General features: G+C 38.0%; 1 protein-coding gene across 4 annotated transcripts in view; it reads left to right on the forward strand.

Annotated features, from left to right (window-relative positions):
* NHS (NHS actin remodeling regulator) overlaps positions 1 to 24,184 on the forward strand; it is a 333,341-nt gene that overhangs the window by 284,991 nt on the left and 24,166 nt on the right. For all 4 annotated transcript variants that reach the window (XM_036439580.2, XM_036439581.2, XM_036439584.2 and 1 more), the window contains exons 2-3: positions 2,102 to 2,254; positions 8,021 to 8,154. In XM_036439580.2, coding sequence (XP_036295473.1) covers positions 2,102 to 2,254; positions 8,021 to 8,154 — 287 coding nt within the window. The remainder of the gene's footprint in view (positions 1 to 2,101; positions 2,255 to 8,020; positions 8,155 to 24,184) is intronic.

Here is a 24,184-nt window from a genome sequence, read left to right on the forward strand (position 1 = left end):
GTCAATCCTGGTCACTGAATCTGAGTGTTCCTCTAATGATGGCTAAATAAAGCCTCTGTTTTTATCACTCCCCTTTACTTTACACTTGAGAAAAGGGAAGATCTGATCCACATATGGCCCACTCTATCCTAAGGCCTCCCATACCCCATCTGAGGCCTGAAGAGGTGAACTTCTCCCTCAGCAATTCTTCCTAGGTTTTCTTATCTCCAGGACCTAGTGACTCCTGGCTGGTTCCCCCAAAACTTATAGTTTCCAAGAGAAAGATTGAAGTTTTAGAGTAGCTCAAGGGAAAAAAAAAGTTGCTGCTTTTATTCTTGGTTCTATAAAACATTTTCCTAAAATACTATCTCCTACCCAGGAAGATAATCTTGGGATCTCTAACCCTTGGGCTTGAATTCTTGGAGATTAAGCACAAAGAAAAGATAAATCTAGGTCAAAGGAAATAATCTGTTCTGTAGCTGAAGGTGAGAGAATATAACAGACTACTTATTATTATGGTTGGCTAATACAGTAGCCACCTATGGCTGTTTAAATTAATTTAATTGTTTTAAATTAAAAATTTAAAAGTACTTAGTAGCCAATGTACCATATTGAATGGCACAGTTATAGAGAGCATTTCCTCAGCACTGTTTCAGGGGCATGATGTTGCCCTTTGAACCTGTCAATGTGGTGTTTCTTTGGAAATAGGTCTTTGTTTCTATTGGTACTCTTTGTGGGTCTGATGCATTATTCTAGAAAAACACTAATGATGACTGCATTAGAACACAAAAGCAAAACCAAAAATAACTGCCATAAATACAGTAGTTGGAGGGAGGTACATTATCAAAAGGCTGCGTTCTCCCCAGTTTTCTTTTTTCTATTCCCCTTCTGCAAAAGTGTTCTTCCTTCTTTTTCATTTACCTTTCTGTCCTATCTGTAGAGTATCTTGTTCTAGGTATGGCTTCTCAGACAAAGTGAAATGGTAGACTTGACTTCAAAAAGAAAAGAATCAGAGAAAAATCAAAAATCCGTTTGGGGCACAGGAATATGCATTTGGACAGAATGCCCCCAAATCACATACCAGGAAAAAATGGAAAAGAAGCAGAAAGACACAATGAGACTGGGAGGAGCAGATGAGGCCAGGACAGGGGTCTAGTCTGGAAAGTAGGTCTGGAGGGTAAGGCAGACTGGGCCAGTGCTCACCATTCCTGAGACTGGCAGGCTGCCCAGGTGCTCAAGAGTTCCTTTGTGCAAGAATTTCCTCTTCAGAATCCTCCCTCTTAGGAGCAGCTTCTTCCATAAGAATTTGCCTTCAAGTCCATGTGACTGCCATCCTAGACTCAGTGTGTACATGAAGAAGACATAATGGGTTAATTACTGTGCTCTGGGGTAGGAGGCCTCCATCCCTGATCTCTTAGATGAGTTACAAGGACTGTGCTCCTCTCCTTACTAGCACTGTCTGTGGTTTCCCTCTCTTAACACCCGTACCCATGTAATGGGATCTTTAATGCTTGTGTTCTCCCCTGGGCGAAACTAGGGAGACTGAGTAATGCTTTGAAACATGGCAGGCAATGAGGTTGGCAGGTCGAAGGTAGGATAAGGTTAAATAGTGAGGATTGGGGGCCAAGGATCACAGGAGACAGAAAGCAGGGCAAGCAAGAGGCAAATTCAGGTGGGCATCAGGGCAGGTGTGTAGAATTATATACAGTTCTGCAGCCCTGCAGCCAGAAGACTGGAGATGGGGCAACCTTTTGGACTCATCCCAGAGGCTTTTCTCTGCTTTCTTGGGAGGAAGGACTCCCCCACCCCCACACCTAAGCATGGCTGGCCAGGGGCTTGTTGAGGTTGATCACAGCACAAAGTAAAAGTGTGGCTAGAAAGGTAGCTGGTTGGTGTTCAGGGGTTTTCCATCCCTTTGATGGGGGCAAAAGTTGTTCCTCTCTGTATTGTAAACTTCAAACCTTTCTTCAGTCTTGAATGAGTTCCCAATGTGAATGCAGCAATCGGGACTTCCACTCTACCTGGTCTCCGCTCCTGCTCCCTCCCCACCCCAGCCTCTGCCAAATGCACAGTTTAAAGCTACTGGCATATAATGCTTCATTTCCCTTTTTGTCTCTTGCAGCCGTCTCCAACCTGGACATTGAGAGTAAGCTGAGCGTGTACTACCGTGCACCATGGCACCAGCAGAGAAACATCTTCCTCCCAGCCACGAGGCCACCCTGCGTGGAGGAGCTGCACCGCCATGCCCGGCAGAGCCTGCAAGCCCTGCGCAGAGGTGATTAATCCCAGGCTTGGAGGGCTTTTCAAGGAGACAACTCAGAGAATGTCCCATTCAGTTGTTCTTTCTCACATTACTCACAACACTTCCTTTTGTTATATCAAGTACTTTGAAACACTCCCTTTTTTAACCTGAAATGAAGTCATACATAATATAAACTAACTCTACACATAATTAAAAGTAGCATTATAGTCTAAACATGATAATAAACAGAATTTAAAAGGAAAAATATTTATTGTGACAATAATACTTGCAATATGCAAATGCCTGGGCATGACTAAACTAATACACATAATGAAGCAGTGTTTGCACCTATCAAAGTAGCTTTGAATTAAGTAAAAACAATCGCAAGTCATTCTGAAATAAAAAATATCGGGAAATGAAGGGGTTGAGGGGTTACAGGACATGCCATAAAAACTGGTACATTCAGAGTACATGAAGCATGAGCCAAAAAACACCCTTGGGTTATAACTAAAAGGGATTTAGGTTTGATTCAGCAATAGGATACAGACTTTCCCTTTACAAGAAGTTCTGGTGGGATATTTGTGACTTGGGGCACTGTTTCATTGTTTGGGACTGTCCTGTACATTGTAGGATGGCTGTCATCCTTGGCTCCTGTCCAGTCATCAAACAACCAGACCTCTCCCATAGAGCTCTTCTGTTCCTGTTGAGAACCAGTGATCTGGTCCATTCTACAGTGTAGCACGTGGAGGCCTAGAGATGTCAGGAAACTTGCTCAGGGGCACATATAGCAGGTTAGGTATAGTGCCAGGACCACACCTGGGCCTCCAGCCCTCCAGCCAGAGCTCTCTCCATCTTAACTATATACCGTGTTCTAGGGAAATCACTAAATATTTCTATTTTGGTTTCTCACAGTCCTGAGAAAGCTGGAGTTAGGCACATAGCAGTCAAGGTAGAAGATGCAGCCCTTTCTTGCACTGGTTACTTTTCAGTGTCTTAAACCCATTCTAATTAGGACAAGGAGATTACAAACTGGCATCATTCTCTTAGAGACCCCTAACTTGGGTATCAGGAGTTGGCATATCAGCATTTTGGCCTTTAGATTTTTGCTATGGAGAAGATAGTGCCTGTACATTCAATGTCTTTGTTCTAAATTCTTTATGCTTCTTTAAGAAACTGTATTTTGCAAAAGTATGAATATTCAAGTAAAATATTTTAGTCACTATCAAGATGGGGCAATAAATTGACAAATGTTGGTTTCAGCTTATTTTCTCCACATATGTATGACTTCTCCCTTTTCTCCAATCCCTAGTCACTTTCCCCTTTAATAAAAGAGCTAACCTACTGATATCCCTAACACAATTGTTTCTTAAAATTCCCCTTGGTTATTAGTAATGGACACTAGGATACTTACAATGAAGAATGATGATCAGTATCCTCTAGAAAGAAGTATCTCTGGCATTTTTATTATTCCTGTGACATTAGACATGGCTTAATAGACATCCTTTACCAAATTTTTAGCAAGCCACCTTCTGGAAATCTTCCCTAACACTCTCGCCATTCCTTTGCAGCTTGGATTAGAAACCCTTCTCATAATATCCTGTGCATCTTCCCATCATGCCACTTATAAGCTTATATTATAACTAAAAACCTATAGGCCTATCTTCCACCATTAATCCATGAGCAACTCAAGGGAAAGGATATCTTATTAATTTTTTTATTCCAAGCATTTAGCATGAGTGTGACATATAATAAATAGGTCCTCAAATGAATGTTTGTGCAACTGAATGAAATTCTGCAGAAAACTGGTTGAGCATTGAGGGCACAGAATGAAAACAGAGAAATGCTTCATTCTCACTAAATGCTTTCTTTGATTCCATCGTTAGAGAGCTTGAGTAACGTTAGCCCTTCAGCCATAATTAGTTTTATCCTTTTATTATTATTCATAAGTCATTTTTATTCATATTTTTTCCAGATTCATCCAGATAACTTTAAGCTATTCATAGCTATCACATTTCACTGTGCTGTCAGGTTTGGGCATAATGGCATAACTGAGAAACAGCAAATGCCAATATCAGTTTTCTGTGAACTTCCTCCTAGGGGCTGAGAGAGGGATGTGGGGGCTCATGGGGTTTGGAAGGAAGACCCTGGAGCTGAATCTTGCCTCCACAGACTGGCTGGCTTTGTGGTTGTCTCAATAGCAAATCTTGGGTGTGGTGATTTTAATAGCACTGCAGAGAGCCATAAACAGGAATTATAGGCATCGTAGAATTAAAAACATGCAATGTAGAATTAAAATTAGAAAGTGGCTTTTCTTTTTCTTTTTCTTACCTTGTCCAAAAAACACAGCGGCTTAGCAGTGTGATCAACAGAATAGTACTTCTGCCATCTGGTGGCCATGACTAATTCTGACCTATCAGACAATGGCCTTGCTCAGCAAATGCTGTAGTGAGTTTGCCTGTGGGTTATCTATTTGGACAGATGAAATAGCCTGGCTTTCACCAGGGGGGATAGGATACTGAAGCTTTGAGGGAGCTGGGATATTAAGATCAGAACCTATAAATTGGCTGCATTCAAGATCTGTTCAATATAAATCTGGGATTCAGACTGCAATAATGTTATCGTCCCTGCCCACAAAGAATTCCCGATCTAATGAGGATGATAAGTAACCAGGTAATTTCAACATTGTGATATGAGGCTCAGAGAAAAGGCAATAGTTATGCCATGGAGCTTCAGGGAAGGCTCCCTGGAAGAAGTAGCACCTTAATGGATTTCAAATTATTTAGAATCTGATTCCTCTTTTTCCTCCATTTCTTAGCAATTCTTTATACTCAGAGACAATAATGGCTTTAAGTGATGCCATTGTTTATTTTTGTAAGATAGGGAGAGATTACTCGATGGCTAAACAGAGATATTTATATTTAATACTTCCTTTCTTTTCAAGTTGCAGGGCTAAGGTCTAAGTTCCATTTACCTACGGTAACAAGAACCAAGAGTTGACTGTAATGTCAGTCTCTAGTAGACAAATGTTCTCCCCACCTCACCACCAGAGAAGAGCATTATCAGAGAGCAATTAATCTAGCCTGCTTATTCCCTGCCTAGGGTGAATGAAAGAGATCTATTTAAGAAAGTGTAGGAGGGAAGCAATTGAATGGGAAATTAAGTTGCTATCTTCCTCCAGACTCCTCCCTTCCTTTCACCTTTTCCTAACCATTGACACCTGTATTCTATTCTACATTATGAATTTAAGACTGCCAAAGCTTTTCCTTGCACTGCTTATTTAGTAAAAAGCCCACTATTTGCTTGTAGAGAAAAATGAGGGTGGTATTGGAGTAGGCACTTTAACAAAAAGACATTTATCTAAAAAATGTAGTTAGTTCTGTTTCCTGATAAACATTGGCTATGAAGGCAGTTTAGCACTACCTACATGGTGCTGAATACTTTTTCTGTTTGCTAACTGGAGTCAACATTTGACTAAAGAATCTCTAGAAAAGTAAGATGAGGAATACTACCATGTTTTCCTGCCACAAACAAAGTCGGTAGTTTAGGCAGAGAAACCCACAGATAGCCAAATCAGACATGGAAAGAAATCTGAAAGCTTGAGAGTGCACGGGTACATTTAGTGTAGTACACTGCCTACAACAAAGAGGAAATTGGGCTTGCATTAACGAAGCGGGTGGAAACAGGCAACAGGACCTAGAGAAGGTCCCACCAATTGGTGAAAAAGATAGGGGTATGGAGTACACTCTAATACTAAAAGCATTAGTATTAGACTTTGACCAAAGCATTCATTCATTCTTCCTTTCAGTCACTCAACAAACATTTATTTAGAAGACACTACCTCTCAACCTAAATAAAATGTAGTCTCTGCTTTCCTCCTAGTGATAGAGGCAGGCATATAAAGATATCTTGATTTCTATTAATACAGTGATAGAGATGAAATGGGCACTGGGCATTATCAGGCCTTTGGAAAAAGGGCTTACTTCTGATGTCACCTGAGAGGATCAGTGTAGTTAGTTCTGTTTCCTAACATGAGTAAATAAAATGAGTAATGTCTTATGATCTGTGAAATATTCTATATTCTCTTATCAATATTCAAAGAATTAGAATGTGATAAAATATAATTATAATCCAATACTACACAAACCTAAGCAATCTTGCTCTGATGAGTGAGAAAGCATGTTAGGGCCTTACAGTGCCTATAGGTCAAATAGTGGTAAAGGACAGGGGCCTTGGGCCAAGTGTGTACCACTGTTGCTCAGCAGTGACTTAGCCTCCCTTGAGCCCGTTTAGGCATCTGCAGAAGAGGAGTGTGTTAGAACCTACTGTTGAGATGCATAGAAGAGTTTTAGCAAAGTGTCTTTGGCATAGGGCAGTGGTCGGCAAACTCATTAGTCAACAGAGCCAAATATCAACAGTACAACGATTGAAATTTCTTTTGGGAGCCAAAAATTTTAAACTTAAATTATATAGGTAAGTACATGGTTATTAACTTAATTAGGGTACTCCTAAGCTGGCCTTTGCTAAAAACTCAAGGGGCCAAAGAGCCACATGTGGCTTGCGACCACTGGCATAGGGCGATTGCTCAGTAAATATTGGGCATCATAGTTATAATTATTGATGTATTAAGAATGGTGATTTTAAATAATACAAGAGATGATTAAGAAAGATGCTGTACCAATTTGTGTCTTCATCATGATGTAGTCATAAGATTTCAGGTCCTGGACATGAGTATGTTTTAGGCAGGTGAAATGGCATTTGGTGTGGCCAGTGTGTTGGGTTAGGCAAGTTTTGGGGCTTTTTAAACACCCAGAAAGCTAAATGGTTCTCTTAGTGTCTCAGTGATTCTTGATATGAAGTCAGCATCACTTCATCCCACATAGGGAAATGTCTTGGCTTTTCCCAGTGGTAGCTTTATTCCGAAATCAGACAACTGTTGTCATTGAGAGTTCTTTACTTTCCCTAGAAGCCCAGGGTTTCAGAGCCCTCAGAGTATTATGGGTGACAGGAATCAGATGACTGAAACTGTGTGCTGGTCACAGGCTCTCTATACAAGCAAACAAAAGTAATAAAGTAAATAACAACAACAACAAAAGCCCTGATACATAGTTCTCACCAATGTCTGTGATGTAAATTCTCATGCTGTGACCTATTTCAAGCTACCAACAGTTTAAAAACTAGCTTGTAAAATTCCTGAACATACAGCACTCAGCACCCCTGAGCCTGTATGAGCTGGTCCAGCACCTTTGGGATGGTTGTGAGCAAATTTATCCCTGCACTCCCTGGGTGGCTCTGGCATGTCTGTGCCACCACATCTTCCGCCATTGTTCTGGGTATTTTTTACTCATATTGTTTTGAAATGAGGCACATTTAGAAATATGCTGCTTTTTCCAAACTCAAGATTGAGCCATCTTGTATGAAGATGATGAGATGGATCCATTGAAATGTAAGTGTATAACTTCATATTAATATGAAGTGGAAGTTTAGTTCAGGACCATTCTGAAAATCATATTTCGTATACAAATGAACTAACTTATTGACTCACCTTTCTCCAGCCCTTTGCTCAACCTTCCATCAAGACAAGAGACACTGAAAACACCAAGTATATAAGCCTAATAAATTGACACAGACAACAGGGGGGTGGAGGCATGAATGTGAGGTGGGGGGTAATGGGGGAATAAGGACACATATGTAATACCTTGATCAATAAAGAAATTTAAAAAAGAAAAGTTTAATGTCAAAACAAAAAAAATAAATAAAATGCCAAGTATGTTTATGCATTACTGCTTTTTCTGCCCCTAGAACATCGGAGCCGGAATGATCGCCGGGAGCAGAGAGCTGCTGTGCCCCTTTCTGTAGCTGTTCCTCCACTGCCAGCCTACCCCCCAGCTCACAGCCAGAGGAGGCGTGAAGTTAAGGATCGTCACTTCTTAACGGTGAGCTTTGTGGCCAGCTGGTAGCCCTGTCCTTGCTCATCAGGAAGTAGGAGTAGGTTTTAGGAATTAGTTTCCTTCCCATCGAAGGAGACTGGGCTGTCTGAGAGAGTGAATCATGTGCATTTGAAAACAACTTAATTTTCCCTCTTTCATTTCTGAAAATAATGCTTTTCTTTATAGAGTGGGGATACAGATATATATATATTTCAGTTACCTGGTTATATAATGCAGTAAAGCAGTAACAGTTAAGGAATCTAATTATCAGAGGGAAATTTTACTTCAAATCCTTCTTCTACACACAAACTGAAAGATTTAGGGCAGGTTACTTACCTTAATTGCCTTCAGTTCCCTTGTCTGTACCATGAGGATATTAAATATACCTAGATTATAGTGTTTGAGGGTTAAATGAGACAAGGCATGAAAATAACTTAGCACAGTGCCTGGCACAGAGTAAGACCTCAATAAATGTTAACTATTAATACTATAACCACCACTATTATTCCTAGACAAGTGAGAGAGTTTGGCTGACTCGATGGGATGAGCTGGGAGAGAACTTAAATGATGTGTTAATTTTCCATTTGTGCACAGTTCATTTCATCATTTCATGTTTTCCCCATTCTATAAAAGAGGCTAGTTCTTCAGAGTAGCCAATTACCAGAGTGATGTCATCACCAATGGTGATTTCAACCTTGCCTCGATGGCTGTGGCTGTAACTTAGCCCAACCCCTAAGTATAGATCACAGATGAAGCTGAGCACAGCTCAGAACATCTGCATTCTCCTACAGACTATCAGCACCACTGCACAAACCATCAGCCCAGATGTGCTTTCTGGGGCGTCAGTGGGGCCAACTTTGTGCCTCTGAGTAGGACATAATTGCCATGAGGGGTTATGGTTTCTGTGACCAAATCAGCCCATTCTGCCTGCCCAAATGGCTGGACCCCTGCTCTCTTGTCATTTTAGTTTGAGGCCCAAAATCTAAAGAAGTTACAAGAGTGTGGTTACATAGTGAGATTTTTATTTGAATTAAATTTATGTGTATAAACCCTGCACCCTTATGGCTTTTACCATATGCAAAATAGATGCAAATTATTTGTGTCAGATGATGCCAAACATCCAGAAGAGCAGACTTCACCTGAATGAGTCTGTGTGATAAGACATATCCAGATAAAACTGAGTGATATTGGACAATACATAGACATATTTCCTACTTGTGGCTGGACAGTAAGCTTCATGTCCTTCAGACTCATTGAATGTCTACTGAATGTCATGTCACCCTCACTACATTGCTGCAATGCAGACCAGGAGTAAGAAAAGAAGGTAAGAGCCTCTTAGAGTTCTCTAGGTCTTTTTATAGAATAGATACACATGCTAGTGATTTGTCATAAAAGCCCCTTCTCAACAAAAGCTCATATTAAGCTCAGCTCTGCTTGCTGAAATATTTGCTTTTAATGAGGCATTTTCTGCAATAAATGCTAAAAATATTTTCCCCATTCATTATATATGTTTTGTGGCTCATTAAGTTGGTTTTCAGGGGGGAGGGGAGAGAGGAATGTTGAGCATTTATAGAAATGACCTAAAAATATTACCCTTAGTCATATTCTGCATAATTTTTAATAATGTCTAAATATCAAAGTAAGACTACAGGAAAAGGCTTAAAATAATGAATAGAAATGAGGGTATTTACCCAACACACATCAATAAGCCTGTAGATCATACTTATGTAAACTCCAGAAAATTTACTCATCTCATATTTTAATACTTAGTATTTAAGTAAGTTGGGGAAACTTAAAGTGTTTCATTTGTTCAATTGAATTTAAGGTACCAGGATCATTGGAAGATTTTCCATTCATGTTATATCCCTCATATAATACTTGGAGCTGACTCAGAATAGAAAATGATTCTATGCAATTGGCTTACAGAACTGTATATTATTGTAATGGAAAAAGCTGCAGGTATAAGGACAAGAAATTTGCAGCCAAGTTGTTAGATACACATTTTCTTATATAACAAATTGCTTGATAGACCTTTTCTCTTTTAAAAATAATATATTTTATTGACTTTTTACAGAGAGGAAGAGAGAGGGATAGAGAGTTAGAAACATCGATGATAGGGAATCATCGATCAGCTGCCTCCTGCAAACCCCCCACCGGGGATGTGCTCGCAACCGAGGTACATGCCCTTGACCGGAATCAAACCTGGGACCCTTCAGTCCGCAGGCCAATGCTCTATCCACTGAGCCAAACCAGTTTCGGCGATAGACCTTTTCTTAGACAGCAAGTCTCCTTTCAACTATAAGACTTTAGGTTGGTCGTTTTTCCTCCTTTAAAAAAAACATTCATAATGAGATTATGATATACAATATTCCACAGCTCTGCCCTGGACTTGAATACCAGCTCTACCATTTACTAGCTGTGTGACCTAAGACAAGTGCATCATTTCAGTGCCTCAGGGATAATGTAAATAATACCTCATAAGTTTGGAACAAGAATGTGTTTATTCATGTCAACAGTGCCTGACATATAATAAGCAATCAATATGTAGTAAACATCATTGTTATTATTATTAGCCAATCAAATCTCTGACGTATCACTAATATAGTAATAATATTATAGGTCTAACTAGGTTTAAGTCCTAGCTCTACAACTTTTTGATTGTGTGATTTGGAAGATTTTATTATATCTTTCTGAGTCCCAGTTTCTTTATCTGCAAAATGGGGATAATAACTTCAGTTTTACAAGGTTGTTAAGAAGGCTTAATACAATCTTATACAAATATGTTTAAATTGTGTGTGTGGGTGTGAAAGTATCAGCACAGTGCCTAAAATACATGAATATCTGAATCTATATTCATAATCACAATAAAACTCTTACCATAAAATGAAAAGCCTATAATGTATACTCATATATAAGACTGGAGGAAGTAAAAGTTATCTCATCTTTTCTACAGGGCAATTTCCTAATACTTGTCAACACTATTATAGATTCATATCTTTTGATCTAGCAATTCTATGTCTAGGAATTTATCCCAAGCCAATAACAAGAGTGATGCAAACATTTAATCACTAGGGTGTTTTCAAAATGCTATCTACAATAAGGAAAATAATTACAAATATCCTAAAAGTTCACCAGTAGAGACTTACTTTATTGAATTCTGATATATGCATAGGTAAATATACAATATAAAAATGTATTATAGAAGAATATATGACATGAAATATGTTTATCATCAGGGATTTTTAAACAGTGCATAGTATGAACTCAAAAATATCTATGAGTATATATGTGAGTATGTATACACACATGCAGAGGAAAAAGGTTGAAAGGCCAAACACTATATACCATGTTTCCCTAACTGTATGATGAGGTACTCCAGGCACTATAGTGAAATATAAGGGTGCCTTGGGTTATTTAAATTTTTCAAGGGACATGGTGTCATTTGTGTAGTGACATTTGGTGATGGCTCGAAAGTAGCTGCATAGCTCCTATAAGTGGAAAGAGGAGAAACTTAGTTTCTTGACATTTGATTTCTATCAAAAATTCTCCAAGAGAAATTCACAGGAAACTGACCATCCAATTTACCTTAAAACCCTCTGTCAGTTGAAAATTCAAGGGGTGTCTTCTAATTAAAGCCCATTTTGTAGTCCTCCCTCATCAAGGATGGCGAAGGAGGTGATTTCAGGCTCAAATGGATTCCCAGAGGAGTACTTCAAAGTCCAGATAATCCCAATGCTCTATAAATTATTTCAGATAATTAAAAAGCGTGGTACATTTATACCATGGAATACTATGCAACAGTAAAAAGGATATCTTGCCCTTTGAGACAGCATGGAGAGACCTGGATAGTATTATGCTGAGCAAAATAAGCCAGTCAGAGAAAGACTAGTGTCACATGATCTCATTCATATGTGGAATCTAATGAACAAGATAGATCCAGAGATATAGAAGCACAGAACAGACTGTGGAATCTCAGAGTGGGGGTGGGTGGGTGGATGGGAAGAGATCAACCAAAAACTTGTATGCATAATGCATAAACTGTGGCAGCCAATAGGGTGGTGAAGACCTGGGGTGAGGGACAGGGGCAGGCCAGAAGGAGCACATGGGGGTAAAAAGGGGACATACAGTATGTAATGCTATCAACAATAAAGATTTAATCTAAAAAAAAAAAAGAAAATGAAGTAGAATGTTCCCATTTCTTACTTAATGGGGAAACAGGCATTTTCATTAAAATCTGGAACAAGGCAAGGATGCTCACTATCTCTGCTGCTAATTAGCATTATGTTAATCACTGCAACTAGACAAAATAAATCAATTGCATAAGAATTGGTAAAGAAATAAACCTATATCTAGTTGCATATATGATACTATATCAGAAAAATCCTAGAGAATCAATGATAAAGCTGACTCAAACAAAAGAATTCAGCAAGTTAGTAGGCTATAAATGCAGAAAGCAATACCCTTCATTTGCACAAATAATAGACAACTAGAAGACCTAGTGGTAGGGAAAACTACATTTTCAGCAATAACAAAGATTAAATACTTAGGAATTTATTTACCAGAAATATATAAAACGTATCTGAAAAAACACTTTAAAGCATTCTTAAAAGACACAAGATTATATTTTCTCAAATGGGAGGATGTTCTCTGTTCTTGGAGAGAATGATTAATGACTCAGCATTATAAGCAAGTCAGTTCTCTCTAAGTTAATTTATAAATTTAACACAATCCCCATAAATTTACCAAAAAGGCTTTTTAAAAAAATGGAGTTAGACCCGCTGATACAAAAGGTTTTATGAAGAAACAAATATAAAGAATAGCTAAAAAAACACTGAAAAAGTAAACCTACAAAGGACAACTAGAACGCCAGACATTAAAATATTTTTAAAGCCTTTATAATTACAGTAATGAATGTGGTAGGGAAGAAATTAGCTAACCTAAGTAACTTAAGAAATAATACTTTTGTTGTGTTTTAACACAAATATTTATTGATGGGTTGATGAATATAATTTTAACTAAAACAGCAAGACATAACTCCAAAAGAGGAAATAACCATAACTTAAGGAACTTTAAATATTCAAGTCAAAGAGCCTCTGAGTAATCCAAATAGATAAGTATCAAATAATTTCCCTTTTATACAATTCCTATATTATAATACATCACTTGATCACAAAGCCAGAATAATACTTCATACAGAATTCCTCATTCATTTATACTTGAGCCATCCCATATAGTCTACACAGTTGGATTGGAGTTGGAATTTGAGCCAAAACATTTATTGCTGTATTCAGCCCACAGTCAGGTCCATGAGGGCCTTTGAACTCAAAGTCTCTGCTTAGATGTTGATGTCTAGATGTATAGGCACAATGTCATCTTTCCTCATTTGTGTTAAGAGACTCTATCAGTCTCACCAAGTGTCCCTCTCCAAGTGATTGAAGGGTAGAATATCCTGGTATTGGAGGAAGAAGTTTTACATAAGAATGAGCCCTATTCCAACAGTTGATCAGGTTACAGAGGGACACTGAGGCCTAAATCCTTTTCATCAGGATTGACAGTTAACTAATTGCAATGTATTGTGTCCACAGTTATATTCCTTGCCTGACTTGATAAAATTAGCTGGGAAAGAATATTAGGGGTTCCTTGTTATTTTATATCCCGATAATGGTTTTCTAACATACCACTGTGGCATCCATTGATTTTAAAAGAAAAGACTGTCAAATCATACTTTTCTTCTTACCAAGGAGGTGCATTTGGAGGACAAGGGACATTCCAACAACCTTCTTGGTATGTCAATGGAGGAAATCACTCAAACTAAGACCCAGACCTTCTTGGTCATATTCCATAGCTATAAACAATGACTATGTTTACTTTTCCGCTTTATATCTAGAAGAAGAAAAACATTTGTCTTAAGAGAAAGCAGCTTCTTAGAAAAACTGAACTAGTTTACAGAAGAATCAGAAGAGTGAGAATAGACTTCTAAGTCAGAAAGAGGATTAAAGACAAGAGCTGGCAGAAAGGGTATTTCCATAGCATTTAACCTACCCTGGGATAAAGACCTTCTCACTGCGTCTCTCTCCCATCACCAGCTCTATCTTAGTCTTACTCAGCCCCTCCCTTCCCCTTTCTCCAGGGGTCCACATTTAGAGATGTGTGATATTCTATTGGTTTATAAGAACTGCAACTGAGAAATACTGACGAAGGTTTTCTCTTGCTATAAAAGAATTATATACACCACAGTGTCCTAGACAAATCTTGTTTTGCTTTTATAAACTATCTTTATGGTTTTGCAAGCTCTCTCAGAAGTATTCTGTTGATTTATGACCTGTCTTAAAATGGTTGTGTCCATCCAGTCTCTCTTGCTTAAGCTTAGGTATTTTCTTTTGTCACATCTAATTTGCTCCCTTAAACCAGTTAACAAAAATTATAACCTTGGTAGGAGAACCTTTGATATACAAATTCTGTAATCCTATGCCTTCAATTGCTTCATTCTGCCTAAAGTCGTGTTCAAATACTTAGTCCTACTCTCTTACCTCTGTACAATCTGGTCCTAACTTATTTTTCCAGATGGATTTCCCACAAATCCTTTGCACAGATATTAGACCTCAGTCAAACCAAACTATATGTACTCATCTAGAAAATATCCTGCACTCTTTTTTTTAATTTCTTTATTGATTATGGCATTACATATGTGTCCTTATTCCCCCATTGCCCTCCAAATCCCCATTCATGCCCTTACCTCCCTGCTGTCTGTGTCCATTGATTAAGCTTATATGCATGCATATAAGTCCTTTGGTTGGTCTCTCCCCTTTACCCCCACCCTTCCCTACCTTCCCTGAGGTTTGACATCCTGATCAATGTTTCTCTCTCCCTGAATCTGTTTTTGTTCATCAGTTTATGTTATTCATTATATTCTATAAATGAGTGAGAACGTGTGATATTTACCTTTCTCTGCCTGGCTTATTTCACTTAACATAATGCTCTTCAGTTCCATCCATGTTGTTGCAAATGGTAAGAACTCATTTTTTACTGCAGCATAGTATTCCATTGTGTAGATGTACCACAGGTTTTATTATTATTATTATTATTATTATTATTATTATTATTATTTTATTGATTTTTTACAGAGTGGAAGAGAGAGGGATAGAGAGTTAGAAACATCAATGAGAGAGAATCATTGACCAGCTGCCTCTTGCACACCCCCTACTGGAGATGTGCCCACAGCCAAGGTACATGCCCTTGACCGGAATCAAACCCTGGACCCTTTAGTTCGCAGGCCGACACTCTATCCACTGAGCCAAACAGGTTTTGGCGTACCACAGTTTTTTAATCCACTCATCTGCTGATGGGCACTTAGGCTGTTTCCAAATCTTAGCTATGGTGAATTGTGCTTCTATGAACATAGGGGTGCATATATCCTTTCAGATTCGTGTTTCTAGTTTCTTGGGAACTCATACAACTTAATAAAAGGAAGTTAAACAAACCAATCAAAAAATGGGCAACTGACCTAAATAGATACTTTTCAAAAGAAGACAGAAGGAAGGCCAATAGACATATGAAAACCTGCTCAAAGTCACTAATCATCTAAGAGATGAAAATCAAAATGACAATGCAGTACCATCTCACATCTGTCAGAACAGCTATCATCAACAAATCAACAAATGACAAGTGCTGGTGAGGATGTGGAGAAAAAGGAACCCTCTTGCCCTGCTGGTGGGAATGCAGACTGGTGTAGCTACTGTGGAGAGCAATATGGAGTTTCCTCAAAAAACTAGTAAAAATAGAACTCCCATTTGACCCAGTGATCCTACTTCTAGGAATATATCCCAAGAAACTATCCTGCACTCTTAAAACAGTATCTCCATTTGAAATGCCCCTATCCCATTGTATTTCTTCGTTTTAAAAAATAAAACAAAATACCAACAACAATTGGGCAGCTGCTACCAATAAGTACTAAATGTATACAAAAATGAGTGAGACATAATCTCTGTCATCTAAAGAAATGATATGGTAGTGACTATAAGGTGTAACTGGTGTGTAGTGTTAGAATGAGGTTGGATTTTAGGATTAAACTTCATGTTAAAGGTAACATTTGGCAAGGCCTTGAAGGATGGGGTAGACTTTGATGTGAATGCTGGGAAGAAAAGGATTAAAGGTTGAGGAAACCAAGAGAGCAATCATACAGAGACAGGAGAAAGTACAGTGCTTATACATGAATTCAGATATTTTGTTTTGGCTGCAATGCTTTAATAGATCAGATCTTGAAGGATCTTGAATGCCAGATTAAAAAGCTTGAATTTATTCCATGGGCTTAGGAAATTATTGAAGGGCAGAGAAGTAACATGATCAGAAAGAGCATTGCTTTATGAAAATACCAGGCCATGCATGTATAGGGATAATTTCTTCAATTTCTAGAGGCTTTTTCTTAGTATAGTAGGGAGAGAAGAATGTGACATTAGTTTAAAACATAAGATTGCAGGAATGGTGATGTCTGTCACACTCTCCATTTAACTTACCTGTCTGGTCTTTGCAGAAGGTAGATGGATCTTGGAGACTGGCTGTAATTAACTTGTGACCTTCATTGTAGCTGCTGTTTCAATGTGGCATATTTGGAGCAAATCAGCACAGCACCAAACATGTGCAATGAAACAGCTATTGAACCCAGCAAATACTTTTCCCCTCTATAACCATTTTCAAGGGTCACCAGAAACACTTTGATTTTGAGACTATGTCAGCACTCCTGCTCTCTGTCATAAGCTGCAAAGATCATTATTGTCTTGACACTTTACAGAACATCACATTGCTTCCTATTTTCCTCATTGTTCTAAGACAGTGGTCGGCAAACTCATTAGTCAACAGAGCCAAATATCAACAGTACAATGATTGAAATTTCTTTGGAGAGCCAATTTTTTAAACTTAAATTTCTTCTAAGGCCACTTCTTCAAAATAGACTCGCCTAGGCTGAGGTATTTTGTGGAAGAGCCACACTTTAGGGGTCAAAGAGCCGCATGTGGCTTGCGAGCTGCAGTTTGCCAACCACTGGTCTAAGAAACCAGAAGGAACAAGTACCTTCAATATTTTAGATGCCTCTGATACAAGCAAACCAGAGGTGAAAGCTTGGTAGCACATATTTTATCAATCATGGTCGAGTCAGGAAAATAGAAACCATACTAGTTACTTTAACAGAAATATTTCTAAAGGGAGTTATTATAACATTGACATGATAAATGGAAAAGTGAGGTGACACAGAGATAGTAACTACAATCAACAGCTGATACTCCTAGGGAAGAAGCTAACAGAATGTAGCTGGCGAGGAAGAAATGATGTTTGCAGAGTTCAATCATAAACATGTAGAATATGCAAGAACAGATTTAGAGCTGTCAGACATCTTAATAGCCAGCACAATAGCTACCTAAAGTATTAGCCAATGAGCCTGGTTTATATGAAATATTCTGAAAAATAAAGAAAAAAATTGTTGTAGATTTTAGTTTTTTGGAATTCTTTCTTTTTAAAACATTAGCCTGGCTGTGGAACAGCCAATAAAATTACTTCTTTGTACACATTATTATAGAATATTCTCAGGTTGACATTCCCCTGCATGCCTGAGACATTTACTAGTAATTCATTGTTCAAATTCAAATTATAAGCAGGCAATGGAATACTACTCACAATAAAAAAGAATGAATTACTGATACACACAATAACTAGGATGGATCTGAAAGGCATTATGCTGAATGAAAGAAGCCAGTCTCAAAAGGTATGATTCCGTTTATATGACACTTTCAGAAAGACAAAACTGTCGTGATGGAGAAGAGATTAGTGGGTCCCAGGGGCTAGGAATGGGAGGAGACTTTGACTATAAAGGGAAAGTGTAGCTAATGGCAATGTTCTGAATTCTTGTTGTGGTAGGATTACATGCATCTATTCCATAACATTCACAGAGCCATACTAAAAAAGTGTTGATTCAAAACAGTGTGTGTGAAGGATAAGGAAACAGGGTTAAAAGTTAAAACAGAATGTGCATGGCTCATGTATGAGAAGGTATTATCTTTTTTTTTTATTATTTGATGTGATAAGGTCAAGTGTGACCCCCACCCTGGGCTTTTGCCACATCTGACCTGAGTTGTGAAGGAAAAGTGTCATCTAGAGTGAGACTAAATGTGCAACATCTCTTGAGTTTCCACACACCCTTGGAGCACCTAGCTGAGGGCAAAACATAGAGGGTGAGGGAGGAACTCTCCCCGAGTCTCTGGGATGTTCTGGGACTCATGCTGCCAGCTCCTGCGATTTGGGTGAGTGTGTTTGTGCTGTTTGCAGCAGTTCAAAGTCTCCTTCCGTTCCCTGCACTTCAAAGCCTGTTCCCCACTTGTGGATTTTATTTGGTGCTAGCCACCTTTGAGGACTGACACTAAGTCGCCCTTGATAGTGACCCCACTAATTAGCAAAGCTGGTCACAGGGGATGAATAAGCTACTTGCTGGCATCAACATCATAGTGATGATGGTCCAGTGGACCTTGTTTTGTGTTCTTCTTGACAGTGCAGAGCAATTCCAGTGAATAAACAACTGAGTGGCAGCAGGAAGTGTTCTAGCCTCCTTGGAGCACTCTTTTCCATTCATGCAGGAACTACTTTCCATACATGCTTCAAAATACAGTTTTGTTATGCTCTACACATTTAAGGTGCTTCATTAATAGAAGCCTATTAAACAAAGTATCCCTGGACTTTAAAATATATAAATATCATTTTGCTTTCCATCATCCTTATAATTTTTGTTCAGTTCCAGCTGGGATCAAAGGGAAGAAATATTCTTTGCAGTTAACACACTGTATTTCAGAAAGCCTCCCTTTGAATGAAAACTACACCAATGCCATTGCCTTTCAAGGTCTGCTCACTAAGGGGTTGTCTTATACTCAAAACATCTATCATCTATTATAGAAGGATTCTATAATGGAGCACTGCCCTAGCTGGTTTGGCTCAGTGAATAGTGCATCGGCCTGTGGACTGAAGGGTCCTGGGTTCGATTCTGGTCAAAGGCACATGCCTGGGTTGTGGGCTCGATCCCTAGTGTGGGGCGTGCAGAAAGCAGCCGATCAATGATTCTCAGTCATCATTGATGTCTCTCTCTCCCCTCCCTCCCTCCCTCCCTCCCTCCCTCCCTCCCTCCCTCCTTCCCTCATCCCCTCCCTCCCTCCTTTCTGAAATCAACAAAAATATAAAATAAATAAATAAAATGAAGAAGAGCTTACTATTTTGTGTTAGGTTTATTTGGCTCTTGGTTTCATTGAGCTTTTCCATTGTTTTTTAGACTCAAAAATTTTTTTGCCTTTTTTTAAGACTATTTTATTTCTGCTCTTAGTTTTATTATTTCCTTTGTTCTACTCACTTTGTGCTTTTTTTTTGTTGTTGTTCTTTTTCTAGTTACCTTTAAGGGTAATGACAGATTGTTTATTTGAGATTTTTGTTTATTTCTTGAGATAGGTGTACAATGCTATGAATTTCCCTCTTAGGACTGCTTTGGTTGTTTCCCATAGATTTTTGTTGTTGTTGTTACATTCTTATTTTCATTTGTTTCAAGATATCTTTTTTATTTCTTCCTTAATATCATTGTTAACCCATTCATAGTTTAGTAACATGTTATTTAGTGTCCATGTCTTTTGAGTTTTTCATTTTTTTCTTATGATTAATTTCTATTTCCATACTATTATGGTCATATAAGATGCTTGATGTGATTTCAGTCTTCCTAAATGTATTGAGACTCATTCTGTGTCCAAACATATGGTCTATCCCAAATATGTTACATGTACAGTATAAAAGAATGTATCTTCTGCTGCTTTGAGGTGAAATGCTCTAAAGATATCAGTTCAATCTATGTGATCTACGTCATTTAAGACTTCTGTTTCCTTGTTGGTTTTCTGTCTGGAAAATCTATCTATTGATGTCGATGGGTGTTAAAATCCCCTACTATGACTGTATTTTGTATGTGTTTTGTGTGTGTGTGTTTTATTTTGTTTGTTTTTTGCAAAGTACTTCTCTGGAGAGTTGAGGACTTTATGGTAGCAATATCTGTTAGGGAAGAGAAATAAAGCATGGTTTGGAAAAGCAGACGTATCAATAATAAGGTCATTTCCCCCAGCGTGATTAGTTATGCATTTTCATGTTTTAAATTTATATTAATGTATAATGTAGTTATAAGAAGAACCCAGTACACATCTATACCCAAATAGCTCACTCCTAGCCTACAACCATTATCTAGAACAGTGTTTCCCAACTTTCTCTCATGATGAGAATCACCTGGTGGAGTTGTTAAAACACAGATTCCTGAATCCCAACTAAGAAGTGCTAAACTAGAATTTTTGAGAACATATAGGTAAAATTGCATACCTAACTTAGTGCTCTGTATATAAAATCTGTCTTAGAGCACTAGTTAAGTTGTAGGAAAGTTGTAGGAAAGATTAAAAATCTGCATATAACAGGATTACTTCTATTATATTCTAAAATACTAGTTTTCTCCTCTGGCTCTATTTTTGTTCATCAGTTTATGATGTTCATAATATTCCACAAATAGTGAGATCATGTGATGTTTATCTTTCTCTGACTGGTTTATTTTGCTTAGCATGATGTTCTCCAGATCCATCCATGCTGTTGCAAAGAGTTCCTTCTTTTCTACAGCATTGTTTAGATGTATCACAGTTTTTTAATCCACTCATCTGCTGATGGGCACAGATTTTTAATCCACTGATCTGCTGATGGGCACTTAGGCTGTTTCCAAATATTAGCTATTGTAAATTGTGCTTCTATGAACATAGGCGTGTATATATCCTGTCTGATTGGTGTTTCTGATTTCTTTGTATATGTTTCTAGAAGTGAGATTACTGGGTCAAATGGGAGTTCCATTTTTAGTTTTTTGACAAAACTCCATAATGTTTTCCACAGTGGCTGGACTGCATTCCCACCAGCAGCGCACCAGGGTTCTTTTTTCTCCACATCCTCGCCAGCACTTGTCATTTGTTGATTTGTTGATGATAGCCATTCTGACAGGTGTGAGATGGTACCGCATTGTTGTTTTGATTTGCATCTCTTAGATGATTAGTGACTTTGAGCATGTTTTCATATATCTCTTTGCCTTTTGTATGTCCTCTTTCTAAAAGTGTCTATTTGCCCATTTTTGATTGGATTGTTTATCTTCCTTTTGTTAAGTTGTATGAGTTCCTTATAAAATGTGGAGATTAAACCATCATCAGAGATATCGGGTCTAGTAATAATTAATGTCGTTTTCAACATTCGTTTAAAATCTTGCTTGGCGTTGACTTGTATTGACATAACCTTCAAACACGTGGTATCTACAGAACCTGTGAAGTGCAATTAACAAGTTTTGCTTGAAAAAGTTTGTGTTTGGTTTGGTTTTTGTTGCAAAACTAGGGCTAAGAAGATGGCGGATGAAGAGCATATTCAGCACTGCATGCTTTACGAGTTCCAATTAGGAAGAAAAGCAAGTGAGGCTGCAAAAAACATCTGTAGTACTCTTGGTCAAGATGCAGTTAGCGCCAGAAAATGCCAGCGTTGGTTTGAGAAATTTCGTGAGGGAAATTTTTCGTTAGATGACAAGAGTGGTCGAGGCCGTGTGTCCAATTTTGATCAAGAAGCTCTTCAAGCTCTTTTGGTGCAAAATCCTCAAATTACCCAACAAGAGCTTGCGACAACTTTAAATTGTTCACAAAAAACAATTTCCAATCAATTGCGTGCACTTGGCAAAGTCCAAAAGTTTGGAAAATGGGTTCCTCATGAGTTGACCAACAACAACCGTAATCAAAGAGTCACAATTTGCAGTTCGCTCCTCTCTTGTCAAAACCGTTTGCCGTTTTTAGAGCAAATTGTTACTGGAGATGAAAAATGGGTGCTGTATGTTAATTTGAAAAGGTGGCCTCAATGTTTGGACAAAAATGAGGCCCCACAGCCCACGCCAAAACCTGACTTGCATGCGAAAAAAGTGATGTTGTGTGTTTGGTGGAATTTTAAAGGAATTCTTCATTATGAACTTTTACCATCTAACCAAACCATTACAAGTGCAGTGTATAGTGCCCAATTGGAAAGGTTAGCCCAAGCTTTAAGAGAAAAAGAACCCGCGCTGCTTAATCGGAAGGGCGTAATTCTTCACCACGATAACGCACGACCGCATACTGCAAGAATCACTGCTGAAAAACTGCGCCAGTTGGAATGGGAAGTTCTCCCTCAACCTGCATATTCTCCTGATATTGCCCCTTCCGATTACCATTTGTTTCGTTCTTTGCAAAACTTTCTTCTTGGAAAAAAATTTAATAATGAAGAATGCCTCAAAAATGCATTGACCGAATTTTTTTGCATCAAAATCACAAGAATTTTACAACAGAGGGATTGAAATGCTTCCTGAGCATTGGGCACAAGTAGTAGAAAACAACGGCAACTATATTGTTGATTAAATTTTGTTGTATTGTTTAAATAAATTCGATTTAAAAAAGTATTAGAAAACAACATTAATTATTACTAGATTTAATAACATTTGCAAACATGTTCTCCCATGCAGTGGGCTTTCTTGCACAACATCCATTCTCAAGTAAATAATTTTCATGTTTAAAACAGCATGATAGTAATAAATCAGTTCTGAAAGTCAACTGCTATAAGTGCCATGTGGTATCAGTTAGATCACAAGCCAAAGCCAATTTTTCAAAACATTTCCTGCTGGAATACCCACAACATTTTAACAGATGTCTTTTGGAAAGTTCTGAAACAAAATAAAACCCATCAGTATATAAAATAAAACAAAAAAAGTAAAATGTGGAGGGATGGTTTTTTGTTTTGGCAGTAAGAGAAAGGACTGGGAAAATCTTGAGGTCTTTGGAGAAATAGCCACAAAAAGTGAAGAAATGAACTTTTCTTATACACAACATTAGAAATATTGGGGTTTGGAAAATGTATCTTGTTACTCACCAAAGAAATGTCTTAGACTGCTTTTGAGTATAATGTCTATTATGTCTTGTTTTGAACACCCACCATAACTGTAACTAGCTTTTGTTGAAGCAGATTTATGAGAAGGTAGGGAAAGGATTTGAGAGTATAACTGATAGGCCAAAAGGGACAAGAATAGGATGAAAGCATCAAAGAATTATCTTTTGTCAGGGACAAGATGGGCATAACTGGTAGTGGCTGATTCTAAAATGGTGCAACTTAAAGTCTAAGGCTTCTCAAAATCAGTGTTAGGAAGGTCAGAATGGAAGCCTGGAAAAGAAAGGAGAAATCTTTTTCTCCAACATCTCATTATGAAAATTTTCAAAAGTACAGAAAAAAAAAATCTAAATGATTATGCAATGAATTTAATTATTTATACTCACTGCATAATTAGTATATGCATGCTCACTGCATAATTATTTATATTTATTTAATAATTATGCAGTGAATATGCCTATACTCATGAGAGAAATATTATTTTTAATTTATTTGTTCCATTGGGGCTGATTTTTACTCTCATCAAAGAAATGCTCTTGAATGAATGAATGAATGAATGAATGAATGAATGGTCTAACAATCTTTCCACACACTTATTCTGGGGAAGTCAAGGTGGTTCACTGCTATTCCTGCATGGAGTAATAATTCTAAAGCAGGAGTTACTTTGGGTCTGCTTCTATAATTTGTTGTTTGGTATGTTTCTTGCTCATGCTCTCTCGTCTCCTCCTTTACCTTATTATCTTTCACTTTGACAATGCTGTGCTGAACAATCATATGTGGACATAATTTGATATTATACCTTTAGAGAGGATTGTTTTGCTTGTGTAACACGGGGGTGCTAGCAGTACAACAAATATTCATTGAACATTATGGAGGCTCAGTTATGAAACACAGTTATGAACAAGAAATGGTTCCTACCCTTAAAAGTCTTACCCAGAATAAGCAATAAGATTCATTTAAAAGGAGCCTTTAAAGAATATTTTACTGCAGTATACAAGTATGATCACGCAGCTTTTCCTAACCTGATCCATCTGTACCCATTAAGGAGTGGCATACTGAG

The sequence above is a fragment of the Pipistrellus kuhlii genome, unplaced genomic scaffold (assembly GCF_014108245.1).
Source record: "Pipistrellus kuhlii isolate mPipKuh1 unplaced genomic scaffold, mPipKuh1.p scaffold_m20_p_16, whole genome shotgun sequence".
Taxonomy (NCBI): domain Eukaryota; kingdom Metazoa; phylum Chordata; class Mammalia; order Chiroptera; family Vespertilionidae; genus Pipistrellus; species Pipistrellus kuhlii.